Here is a 13,749-nt window from a genome sequence, read left to right as displayed (position 1 = left end):
TGCAGGTCATTATAACTCTTTGGTGTGCACAGTGCAGAGTCAGGGTTTATTTGCCAAATATTACCTGGAGATTGCCCATTGCCAAAGAAGGTGGGCCAGAAAGTGAATCTGCCTGCTTGTCTGTGGATTTAAAATAAGCAATACAGCCCATCCACATGTTTAAACAGAGAGCTAGTAGTCGAAGGTCATATGAGTACTGAATATACTGAAGTCATTCTGAAGCATAAAGGAATGTGAAACTTACCACATTAAGCATATAAACAGTGGGAGCTCTGTGTCTTTGTTCCATTAAAGATCAATCACATGAGGTGACAGAGCATCTTTCCTGGGTATCTGAGGCAATGCCAATAGTGTCAAAAGAGTATTTTATTAAGCACAGATATATTCGTGCTACTTGAATATTTGCCTATAGAAAGTTTTAAAAATTTCCTAATTTCTAAGATATTAAAAATTTAAAACCGGAGCACCATTTAGTTATTGATAAATTCTATTTAGCTACTGATAGGACCATGTTTCCACATGGTATTGTTTTTCAGAACAAGAAGTCATAAGTTTATTCTTGGCCTTTTCCTAGCTCTTGAGCTTTTAGAACTTCTGTCCTCGTGAATGTACTACTATTTCTTTTTATTTCCAAATGGTATGCTAGTAATATTATATCTAAACTAACCTTAGGTTGTTTACAAGGATCCCTTCCTTTCCCTTTCCATCCTCATCAGACACCTCTTTTACAAAGACTCAGACTAAATTCCTTGGATTCTTTTTATCTACTCAGGAAGGGAGGAGGAGAACTTGGAGTGATGACGGCAGGAGTTTTGTATGTGTGTGTTTGTACTCATTGAGGCAGACAAGGTGGTTTATAAGACGATGATGACATAAACTGTGCACGTATACCAGTGGCGTATTTACATCGCTTGCATGCTTAGGGTGAATAACCTATTGAGAAAAAAAAATTGGTGGAAAACATTGTTTTCTGGTGGATTTCCTGCTCTCTGTAACTCATGATTGCTCCCAATCCTTAGGGACATGTAACTAGGTCTGACCATGGAGCAATGGCTCAATAGTGCTGTGATGACCCTCCTCCCAAGAAGCCTGGCTTTCTTCAGTCTAATTACTTTTGGCAATTGTGTTATTGAGATTTGGCCTAGTGACTCACTAGAACCCAAATTTTCCCAAGGAGCCCCCTTAACAAGCAGAATTAAGTCTGACAGGAAGCCCAGACTTCCACCTCACTTTTACATGGAGCTTTCCCTGGTTTATGACAGGGTCTGAAAATCCTTCATGGACTAGAAAAGAATAATAAACAAGATTTAATGAAGATAGTCACCCAAAGAAGAGCACATTAGTAGAGAAGTAAAAACAGTACGTTCATGATAAACAACCTACAACAAAACTTAACTCATTAAGATGAAGTTAAAAATTACGCTATTTATAGTATTTAACTGATAACCAGTAGTCAATCTAAAGTTGGTCAGAAATTATAGAAACTATAAGAGAAAGGGATGTTTAGTTATTGTTAGGAGGTTATTTAACCATTATGTTTTTCCTAAAATCTCTAGGGCACATTACCAATCATCTAGTAAGACATGAAAATTGTTGCTTATTATTAAATAGCTTTGAAAAACATTTTTGGTGTGGCTGATACCGCATCTTTTATCCTATGTACTGCCTCAGTCACCCATGGTATTTAGAGTTCAATAGCAAGAACACTCGGCCCCAATTTACCTCACTTAGCAGCAGTGTTCTTATTCTATGAAGCCAATATCTGTTAAACTCATTATCATGTCCTAGTGTGTGAACTTTGCTCTTCAACTCTTTGGCTGAGACAATTCTCTATCAGATAGTCTTGTCTGCACTAGTCAGTGCTCCAAGTTTAACTATATTTGATCGATAAGCAATATGAGACTATCGGACCCGTTTGTATTTTAAACTCCTATCTATTCAAATGACACATAATTCATTTTTTTTATCATACTCTGCACAAGCCTATTTTGTGTAACTCTCATGAACTGCACTGTTTTCAACAGTTGCTCAGCAGTGATAGTTATTCTTAAATTAAGAGTCCAACAGTAGTTGGCTGCGCATTAGAATCACCAGGATTATTTTTGAAAATACAGATGTCCAAGCCCCATCCCCAGACACTGTTTCATTTGGTTTAGGGTAGAGTCAGGCATTTTTTCCCCCCCCAGGTGATTCCAATTCAAAATCAAGGTTGAAAATCACTGTACTAAAACCCATAAAGCAAAAATTTGGAGTGGAAGTTACTATTAATGCTCATGGTAAAAGTAATATAAATAACTGATTTTATGAAGCACCATAAAGATAACTTTTCTGGATAACAAAAACTAGCCGGTGAAATATCTATTGTGGTTGTAAATTACATAGAAGGATTTTGATATTTAACTGCAAAATTATAGACTTCACCCACATCCTCATGCCTAAGTTAATCTTCTCTTGGACACACACACCATAGATGGGAAGAATAATCTTAGAGCATTTCATATAAACTGTGCTATTCTATTGCTTCTAATGAAAAAACAGCCAGGAACTTTTTATGTTTAAGAATCATCAAAGGGCAGGTTTAAAGAAAGAGAGGAAAATGGGTAGAGAAAAGAAAAAGATGTGGGAGAGAGTACTACTAGAATACCAAAAGCAACTTCTATAATAAAGATTTGAGAAAAGATTTGTGGTTTGTTAAATTAGGAAGAAGAGATATGAGCAAAGTGAGAATAAGGGAAAGAAAAAAGAAGATGGGGTTTGAGAAAATGCCTCCATGATTGCCTCCAGTATCAATCTCAGTAGTTGAGGTGATGCGAAGAAATCAAGGAAGGACATAGTCTTTAGAGTCTGCCCTGAACTGGCATCCCAGGTCCACCATATCTCAATTGAATGATCTGAGGCAACTAACTTGGGACTATTGGCACCTTCCTTATAGGGTAAGCGTGAGGACTAAATGAGATAATATTTGCAAAAACATCAAGTACAGGATCTGGCACAGATGATTAAAATATGGCTGCTATTTAAATAATAATCATTATCACAACATTCACTTCAACAAGTAAATATAAATGTATATTAAGATAAAATGTATATAAATATAACAATGGTTCTGAGAACTAGGAAGCTATAGTTTGCCGTGAAGCATTTACACACACCTTAGCATAAACATTTTACCTCCTTCTTATCAGCAAAATGTGATACCGCCTCTCCTTTTACGACAGCTTTTGTTGAGATGATTGTGCTCATATCTGTGAGGTCGCTTCGTATGAGAGAAGAACATAACAGTGAGAAACTAGCAGTTCTTTTTCTTACTAACTTATCAAGCATATGTTAAGAAAATAGTGTTCTAAAATAAGCAGCTCACAAATTCTGTTATTTTACATTGTGTGGTGGTGGTTTGTATTATGTGGTTATAAAATGGGGGCTGCTTTACCACTTACTCTCAGGAATGTGCTTTGTATTGGGGTATAATTATAAATATGCTTACCAGCTAGTTTTCTGAGGACAATTTTTGGGAGTGAATATAGTGCATTGCATTATTGTGTATTCATTTTAGAAAGATGTTTTAAGGTAACTAAACCCCATGTCCATGTCAAGGTCTCAGAAGAGAGCTAAGAGAATAGACACATGAGAAAATAGAAATCTGCTTCTGATACACAAGGCCCAAGTTGAATGGGAGAAAGAGAGGGCATGGGGCTGGGTTGTCGCAAAGGCTGGACAATTACTTGGCAAAGATGTTGCAGAGGTAATCCCTGTTCTGTATAGATGGACTGAATTCCTTCAAGTTTCATCCCACTCTGATGTTCTCTTATTTTATGAGAGCATACTTTATAGAGAAATCTACTTGAAAGTAGAATGCGACTGTTATGAGTAGATACTGGATCAAAATGGAATGATATGAAAAAAATATTTTTATGCCTTAAGGAAACTTATCTTTCATTACCATAAAGTTTTTCAGTTTTCCTATGAATTGTGGCAAAGTCATATAGTTCCATAGGTAATGAGACTTCTGATATGATCTTCAGTTTAAAGATGTGACAACTTAAAACTGTAGCTCACATTACCAGAGACCATTCTCTTACATAATACAGAAAGTACTATAAAAATGAGAAACCACAGTTGAGAATGATATATTAGACTCTTTAAATTAGATAAAGCACCTTAATGTAATTAATATTATTTTGATACTACCAATAAGTGAGTCTCTATGTCAGCACTGTAAACACTTTTAATAATAAACAAAGCACTATTAGATTGTGTCTCATGTATTCGGTTATCCCCTTTACATGAGTAACTCCTACATACTTTCTCTCCAGCCCCTGACACTCTCTGAAACTTTGATTTGAAGTTGCTAAATGCCCTACTGGCTCTCAAAAGAAAAATAAGTTTCCTACCAAATCTGCTTCTTCTACCTCCCCACCTTTTTTTCTCCATTATTTTCCCATCCACCCAGATCTCAGTCCTCACATTTCAAAGTTTAGTGCCAAATATGACCTTCTTCTTGTTTTCTCTTTCAACCCAATTAGTTGCCAATTTATAACTGTCATAGCACCTTAAACCTGGGCCATTGTAATTGCTACTTCCATCCTAGCACAGGCCAATTCTGAAAGCCCGACATGGTAGGGGAGTTCTGAAGCATCTGTCTAGCTGGTATTGCAAACCAGCTTCCTGACTATAAGCCCAAAGATAAGATAGATCTGCTGATGGCTGAGTATGTTGATCCATCCTATGGCTATGGTTTTCAGGCATTAGGAATTGAGAAAATGGGGAATATCATAATTTATTCATTATCTACTTTGGTAAGTTACTTATTAATTAGTCTTTATATAAGGAATTCACTTATAATAAATAGATACATATATTTGTTTTCATTCTTAATCTTCGTTCACTAAACTTAATTAAAGAAAACAACTAAGTTTAGGACTGTTTAACTCCCTAGTTGTGATTGATGTGCTCCAAAAGACTAAAAGTTTAAGACTATAGGAGTCACCTAGATCTAAATTTTTAATCAATCGCCTCATTTCACAGATGAGGAACTGCAGCCCAGTGTGGGTAAGGGACTTGACTGAGTTATCCGGATCTTATTAGTTGTAGTACTAGATCTAGAGCCTAGTCTTCTACTTCTCAGTCTACTTTTTCCAATATACACCGAGGAGCCTCCCTCGATGGCTTCTTAAGTCTCCGTCTCTACCATGAATTTCTAATGCTTGCTATTCATCAAATTTTTAAAGATCAGATGAAACCCCAATAAGGCAGTGTTTTGAAGACTGGATTAGATTCTTACATAAGGCATAAAGACAGTTAAAAGCTATAATTTATATATTTAATTGGGCAATAATATTCTTTAGTACCGTTGAATTTTCTCTAAAAAAACTACCAGAAGAATTTTAGTGAGAGCAGATGGTAACTAAACCCCTTCCCAAGATTATAGATAAGGCAGAAATGCCCTTATCAGATAAGAGGCACCTGTACCCATATTTTTAAATGAATTTTTGAAATTTCTCAAACTTTTCACAGGTGAAATAATTCAAGTATTTTGCTTAAAAGTTTCATGTTGTTGAAACGCCTTTGGAGCAGAAAATGTGATTACTTCCTATTCAATGGCACTTAGATAGTAGCATTTTTAGCACTGCCATAATTCTTGAGAATGAAACATTTCATTCTTTCCAGTATTGCTGAATGAGTACTTTAATCAGAATACTGGTAATATTCCCGAATGGAAAGATCTGATGGGCAGAATTAAATAAATAGAAAAAACAAAAAACAAAAAACAGGCAGCATATACTATAGATATATATCTTATAATATTTTATATAATTTTGTTAAAGTAAAATCGCAAAGCATTTCAAACTCAATAGGTTGTCCATCAGATAGTAAATTTTAAGATAATCCGATCATTTTAAACTTTAAGAAAAAATTTATAGCTCCACATTATTCTTCAAAATCAAAAGCCAGGCAAAAAGTCTAGATAATTTATGATGCAACACTTTTTCAAATGATCATTTTCAAAAGAATGTCAGTGTACAATGCACTGTTCAGAGAAGAAATAGTCCTAACCAAGTAAAACATATAATTTCAACACACTGTCTTGCATGATCCTTACCATGCTCTCAAAACTGAATGATGTTTTCCTAATGGTAACCAAAGCTGATTCTTACATTTCATGAAACATAATACCCATTCTGATGGCATTTCAAGAATTCACTACTTGGAAAAAGATTTTTCAGGGAGTGCAATGACTGAATAGTAAGGCAGTGGGAAGAGAGGTTAATACAATGTCCAAAATAAAACATTTAGATAGAGATAAAAGGGAAAGGAAAAATGACTGAGTAAATCGCTGTATGTAAAATAGTTTTAATTTTTGATAGTTCATTCTAATAACTGCAGAGGGATCATCTGGTCTTAATTTTACATAGGGTTCCGACAACTCCACATAGTGTTCTATCAACATTAAAAAGAATTAGAAAAACTATTGTATTAAAAAAATTAATCATTTACTTTTAAAATACTTTTTATATTTAGTAGCAATCTGGAGATCTCTGTTCAGATTCAAATAGTCTAGAATAATCCGATGACTAATAAATTCATTTGTGGTAGTGTGGCAAGGGTTTCCCCATAATGACTTGAAAATCAAATTTAACTGCATGTTGTAATTTCTATTCATAGCTTTCTGGGGACTTAATTTGTAGAGTATTAAATACTAGGAAAATAGTTAATGGAGAAATGGTTTAGCAAAACTTATCTCCTTACAAGTTGAAATAGTGTTCATATTTCATGCTTAAAGGAATATTGAAATGAGTACATTAAATCAATTTCACACTTATCCTTATATTCTCAATTACTTTACATAGAATAACTTGGGACTAAAAAGACAATATTTAAAAATTATCATTCTTAATGGTAATAAAATCATGCTATTGAAGTAATAAAGAATCAAAATAGTATAACAAAAAGGTATTTTAAGAAACAATTCTTATAGTGTAATGACGACTAAATTGGAATTCACAAAAATAAGTGTCTTTTACTTGTATTTAGATGTTGCCATTACTGCCTAAGAGTTTGAATGTGTGTGATGCATACAGATATCACATATGTTGGGGAATATATTTTCTCCAGCAAATTTTACTCATGTCTCCATCTATTAAACAATGGCTCTCTCAAAAACAGGTAGACTGGTAAGAAAAGTAGACAGGTGAGGAAATGTGTCGCAGCCAATATTCAAACCGCACACTCATTTAAAACTAATATTACAAAATGTATAGCAGAATAAAAGATTTTTCTACTTCATAGTTACCTTGTTATTTTCCAAGATAAGCAGTGTAATCACGAAGAGCGTATCAGAATCTCAAAGAATGGCTCAACATCTGAAACAATGTCATGAGCAATAACCAGTATATTCCAATAAGTCAGTTTTTATTTTATTACCATTAAAATTACTTCCCTTGTATTCTTATTACTTTATCTCAAACATGATTGTGAAAGATTTAAAAGTTTTATAGATTATGCAGTGGGTGCTTTGTAATTATTATGCTTACGGTGGTTTTTCCAAACTTGCATTTATCTAGAATCTAAACAATTAAAACTCAATTAATAGATGGCATCAAATAAAAAGAATACTACAATGGCAACTGATGTTTCTAACAATAGTCTTCTGGTATAATATGATCCTACAATATCTTCTAAATAAACAAATAATATTATAGTTAACAAGCTTCACTATTACTATTAGGTATTTAATTCTTTGACATTGGTCATTAATGTATAACATATAATACAAATAATCAGTTCAAAATTTTCCAGTCAACCAGAACAGCTTATTTTTCAAAACATATTGGAGACCATAATATTTATTATTTAACATGCCTGACATCTTCTCTTGGACATGAATCAGCATATACTATAAATAGCAGGAGACAAGCTTCACTTACTAGTTGCATGGCTTTATATAAGTTACTTAGCCTCTGTTTCTTGAGTCCATTCTCTGTAAAATGGGAACATTAATTCCTGCCTCTATAATTCAAGTGGCTATTTTGGTGCCCAAGTGAATAATTCAAGTGAAAATGTGGTGCAATAGTATGGTATTGTGGTTTTAGTATGGCAAATTTGATCATTATTTTTATTAGTAGATAACTTGGAATTCAGAAGTTACTGTACTAAGTTGCAAAGGCTGATTTGGAAATGAGTTAAAAACTGGGTTCAGGGTCCTTGATTTAGCATCCTATCCTTAAAGCTAAAGCTTCTCTCTGAAAAAAATTACTGCCTGGGGATTTTTAAATAATGATTGCATTTCATTTTTATCATGAATAAATTCAATTTAGTCATCTCTATCTATATATAAATCCAAATAGGCAAAGCAGTTATTGGGCATTCACCCTTAACTCAACAGATATTTTTAAAGTACAAAGCTCCTGTTAAAGATGTCATTTCTATTACAACAATAAACAACAGCACCAGTTTACAACAAAACAGAGACATGGTATAACAGTCGTTTTAGGGAAACAGGATACTACTGATATCGCTTTATCAGCTATATCTGAGGATTAGCCATGGTTCCGTACACTTGGCAGTATTTAACACTACAAATGAATATCTTTTTTTTTTTGCAAGATACCCTTTTACTAAAACATTCAAGAGATTGCTTTGAAAAATGGTTTTTACACCCCCCCTCTTTTTTTTTTCTTTTTTTTATCTTTCACATAGTTAGGATTTTAATAGTTTAGGAAAACGAAGCTATTAACTACAGGCTAGAAGGGATATTCTTAAATATTCACTTTAGTTATCTCTTGGAAAAGCAGGAAAGGCCGCTTCTTCCTAAAATACCTTTGACTATTACCTCATTTTTCACTAAAAACAAAACAAAAACAAAAACAACCTTTCCTAGTCCCTGTTTGAGAAAAAAAAAGATGCATTATGTGTTTCTTTCAGATATTTTCAAACAAATGAGTATGTGCACATGCAATTTGATCTTGAGTTTCTGGACATTTAACAAAATCTCTCCTTACCCTCCATCCCTTCCTCGTTCTCAAAAAAAAAAAAAAAAAAATCATACTGCACCTGCCAAGAGAGTCTCGCGTGTCTCCTCGAAAGACGCAAGGGGTCGCCCCTCTCCCAGGATTGCACCAGCAAATCCAGCTCAAATGCAGACTCAAGCACGGAGGAGTAAGGAGCATCCCGGGCTACGGGAGCTCTCTCCCAGCCCCACTCTCACAAAATAATTGGAATTTCAACCCAAGTCCACCCACTCCTCTCATCCCCGCTACACAACCAGAGGGCGCCTTTGACTTGGCCTTGAGACGATTAAGGCAGGTTGAAAATGAGTTGGCCTTTTGAACTCCGCGATTCCTCTCTAGTTTGATCCTAGAGGTGTATTATCCAGGTGCTATCTATCCACAGCCTTGAGGCTGCCTCACCCGGCAGCTTCCCGCACTGTTGTACCCGGTGAGGGGAGGTAGGAACAAATGGATAGATGGCCAACTTTCTTTCCTGTGTCTTCTTTAAGAAAAAGTGGCCCCAAAACTTCAATCGGGGGCACCTCTAACACTGACACCCAGGTCCCTGTGTGGCTTCTGGCCTTGCAAGTTCTCAGTGCGGTGAAGGAGACAGTGGGCTATGGGCGCCGGGTGGGCACCGACTGGAAAAGTGATGGAAGCAGGAAGCTGCGCTTATGTTCGGCATCCCTCTCCTCACTGACCTGCGATTCAATTCCTGGGCCGGACCGGTGAGAGGAGGCGGGGACCGTCAGGCGCGAGGGCAAGGCTTCCGTGAAAGGGTGGTTGGAGGAGTTACGAAGAATACAAACCATTCAGAGGCCAAGAATAATAAATCGGATGCCCTGACGTGTTTAGCTTAGGTCCTCCTGCCCCCCGCTACGCGATCCTAGAGGCTATGAGGCCGAGCCAGAGCTCCTGGCGCTCCAGCCCCGCCACGTTTTTTAAAGGCAATTTTCAGGTGAATCAAACCTTGTCTGCCAGAGGCGAGAGGCACAAAGGCAGCTTTCAGGAGACCCTCACGTCCAGGGGCAGGGCAGGGACAAACAGCGGAGGAGAAGCGATTACTAAATCTGCATCTCACACAAGCATGTGCTGTGTCCTCCGCGCTGCACTCGCGCCTGCACGAAGGTACTGAGGGAGCTCCCCGCGCTGGACCAGACGCTGCCAAGCGTCTTTGGCTCGTCCACCCGGGAGGTCTGAAGGGCCAAGGCAATAGCATCCCTCTCTGCGCCCCAATAGCTCCAGGAGGTTTCTCCCTCCCTCTCTCTACGCCCCCCGCCCGCGGAGCTAGGATCGCCCCCAGCTCTACTATTTACAAAGGGACACCCCACGCCTCACAGACGCCAGAGCAGCCCCCGTGCCTGGCTAGCCGGGAGCAGGGACCCCTCATCTCAGGACGATGCCACCTTTTACACAGACCAACCTGGGTTGAGAGTGCTCTGGGGGTGCTCGTTTAATCTCAGCTAGGGCACTGTTTTAAGAAGTCTTCACAAGCCAACGTTCCAAGTAACAGGAGTCGGGGTAAGAGGCAGTGAGGAGAAGAGCATGAGTCTTTAGGGAGAACCCCACCTTCGGTTTGCGTCTGCCCCAGGGGACCCGCTTGAAAGAGCCTGAAATGGTAAACACGCTCACGCGTGACAAGCAAGGTTGTAACCGGAAACCCAGCTCCCAGTGGCCGGTTTGGAGGTCCTCACAGCCCCATCAGTGGGACGGCGAGCGGTTCTGAAACGCACAGACACGCGAACCCTGAGCGCTTCGTACGCCTTTCTGTTCCACTCGCTCGTGGCGGGTGAAAACAGCCGCGCAGGGGCTCGCTCTCTGCTTCCCTAGCTGGCCAGCGGGCTCTTCGCAGCCGAGCGCCACGGGAGGGCCCTGCCAGGTCCCCCTACGCGAGGCGGCGACGCGAGGTGCCAGGGCGCCACGGAACGCGCCTCTCTTGGCGTTTACTCAGTGGTCGGGGGGGCATCCCTGGGACTCGAGATCCCCGCCTGAGTCTCATAAGAAAAGCATAAGTCCCTAGAGCTAGTCAAACGAAGAACCGAACTTTTCTGCGAACCTGAAGTTAGGAGGGGGCGGGAGCCACATTAGCGTCGGGTCCGCCTGACTCTGGCATCCGCGTGGATGCGATGCGGGGTAAGAGCGGGGCTCGGAGAGGAAAGCGTGAGACGCCGGTAATACCGGAGCCTAAACTGTTCCCTCCTTCGGAGGCGTGGGATGCAGGGCGGGAAGACAGCTGCGCTGGGAGCGGACTTCGGACTGGCAAAGCGACCCGACAGGTGAACGCGGCCGGAGGGAGCAAACGCGTAAAAAACCCTGCACTTACTTCTCCGCTGGCGCCTTCCCCGGGAGGCGTTTTGGCTGCCGATGTATTCCATAAAGTTCAAAATGATAAAAAACCAAGAAATCAGTCGCAAGTGCATAGTAACCCAGTAATGTTTCCCTTCCTTTTCTCCTTTTTCTTTTGATTGTTAATTATATTGAATGTTTTAGAAATATATGTAGGTGTTAGGCGTAATAGAGAGAGAGCGAGAGAGAACCCAAGCAGCGGACTTCTCCACTCTGATCCGATGGGCGTGCTGGGATGGCAAACGAAGCGGGTCGGGTGGACTGGGAAACCAACTATTGTACTTTCAAATTGTCCGAGCCCTGAACTGCGGCGGCTCCGCTAGGGTGGCTGTCAACGCCGCGAGCGAGGGTTCCAGGAGCAGCGAGCGGCCTCGGCGGGGCGGCCGCAGGTAGCATGGTGCGCAGCGGCGGCGGCCGCGAGCGGGATCCGGGCGGGCGGTGGCGGCGGCGGCCCCAGGGGCTCAGAGGTTGCGGTGGCGGCAGTGGCGGAGGCCCGGGGAGCGTAGGGGAGCGGGCGCCGTCGGCACCGCGGCCATGGCCAAGGGGCGGCGGAGAGACCCCGAGCTGCTTCTGGCGTTCGCGAAGTTGGGCTGGGCTGCCAGGAGCACCCCAGAGGGGAGGAGGGAGAGAGAGGGAGGGAGAGAGAGGGAGGGAAGGAGGGAAAGACAGGGCGAGGGAAGGAGGAGGGGGTATGGCTGCGGGGGGCGGGGGGAGTTCGGGGGCGGGGAAGGAAACTGCTGGAGCAACAACCCTGAGCGACCTCAATAACTTTCAATTTCAAGAGGGAAAGAGGGAGCTGGAAAAGTACAGGCGTTGCGATTTGGCAGAGGGACGGGAAGAGGCGCCTAAGGGGTCTCGGGTCTGCAGCGGAGCATCTCTGGACCCTGGAAAGAAGGCGGGAGAATACTAGCCAGGGGGAGTGGGGGAGGCACTGCGTGCGGAGAAGAGCCCTCCAAAGCGTAGCTCTCCCAGGGAGAGGTGGGCGCACTGGGCTGGGAGTGCTGAGGCCGAAGGTCGAGCGGGCGCGAGACCCCCGCCCCCACGCCCTAGTTCGGCTGGTCTCCGCTACCTCAGGCTGGGCGCACCCTGCTCTCGCGGGCAGAGCTGCCCTGCATCGCCGCGCCTTCACCCCCACTGCTGGCGCGCAATGGCTGGCCTTGGGCAGCTCGCCCCTCGCCCGCTTGGCAGATCGCTGGAGGGTTTCTGGGGGCGAACTCCTTTCCAGTTTTCTTTAGCCCCTCCTCTGTCGCTTTTCTCTCTTTCAATAAAAGCTGCAGTTGGGCACTGGGCGGGTGGTCCGGTGGAAGCTCCATGGCCGCGAACGGTCAGCTCGGCCGCGGGTTACCTGCCTGGAGGGGGACAGACCCAGGGGTTTGTGCGCTCAGGACAGTCCCTTTGGAAGTTCAGTTGTGCTGCGCTTTCTTCCAAACTGAGCCGTCGCTGAAGCTCTGGAAGATTCCTCCTCCCCTCAGGCAGTTTCCTCCGTAGTAAGCTTGCCCGCGCTCGGAGCTCTTTCACCCTCCGTCTCTCAATCTTCTCGAGAGGATCTGTTGTGCAATTTGGTTTCTCATCTGGGGGTCTGGAAATGATATTTGGATACATTTTTCCCGGTCTTGAAGGAGGAAGGGAGGGTCCACTATTTCCTTCTATTCTCAGAGCAGGTAGGGGCCCCATGGCAGCAGAAAATAAGGTTCGCCAGTCCACCCAGGAGAGGGAGAAGCGTGGGCCGGCATTTTCTGAGTGATGTACACACCCTGGATGTTATTAGTCAATAGTAAGCTTCCCACCGCTTCTCCAGCAGCACAAGTCGATATGCCTCAAGTAGTTACTTAGGAAGTATTCAGTTTTATGTCACAAACCCCCAAAGTGGTTTTAATATAAACTTGTCCTGTGTATTGTATTTAACAGAATATCTGAAAGAGTGCACCCTCTAGCATTACAGTTTTACACAGCTCCAAACTTCGGAGCTGTCACTTTGAAAAAGTCTCTGGTTATAGACACCTTGCTAATTCTTATGCTCAAATAATTTGGGTTAAGAAAATAGCTAAAGCCTTGGGGAGAAACAAGTAAGATTTGTATTCCTCTCTCTTTCCTCCATTTGTAATCCCTATTAGTGAATTGTCTTCAATTTATGCGTTGTTAAATGAGAGGAGAAAAAAAGATATGGCTTCTGTCCACCCCATTTTGCAGGCTTGCAATGCTTCGCATTGTCCTATGTCTTTGAAGTCTTGAATAGTGTAGTTGTTATGCTACCTAAAAGTAAGGATCAAGGGCATGAAATGGTCTGGATGCAAAAGGAAGGGAGCATGAAATATAAATTCTTGTCAAGATGCTAAAAATTAGAATCCTGAGAGACTGGCCTTTCCATGCATTAGCTAATTTCTTAATGAAAGCACTTATTACTTTGCGTACCTGT

General features: G+C 41.5%; 1 protein-coding gene across 1 annotated transcript in view; it reads right to left on the bottom strand.

Annotated features, from left to right (window-relative positions):
• The window catches only part of RSPO3 (R-spondin 3), a 75,291-nt gene extending 63,314 nt beyond the window's left edge, over positions 1 to 11,977 (bottom strand). Inside the window, exon 1 of the mRNA XM_039854342.1 lies at positions 11,311 to 11,977. Within this exon, the coding sequence (XP_039710276.1) occupies positions 11,311 to 11,407 (97 nt within the window). The 5' untranslated portion in view covers positions 11,408 to 11,977. The remainder of the gene's footprint in view (positions 1 to 11,310) is intronic.
• Positions 11,978 to 13,749: the final 1,772 nt, after the last annotated feature.

The sequence above is a fragment of the Pteropus medius genome, unplaced genomic scaffold (genome assembly GCF_902729225.1).
Source record: "Pteropus medius unplaced genomic scaffold, Ma_sr-lr_union100, whole genome shotgun sequence".
NCBI classification, from domain to species: Eukaryota; Metazoa; Chordata; class Mammalia; order Chiroptera; family Pteropodidae; genus Pteropus; species Pteropus medius.
This window is presented reverse-complemented; position numbering and strand designations above follow the sequence as displayed.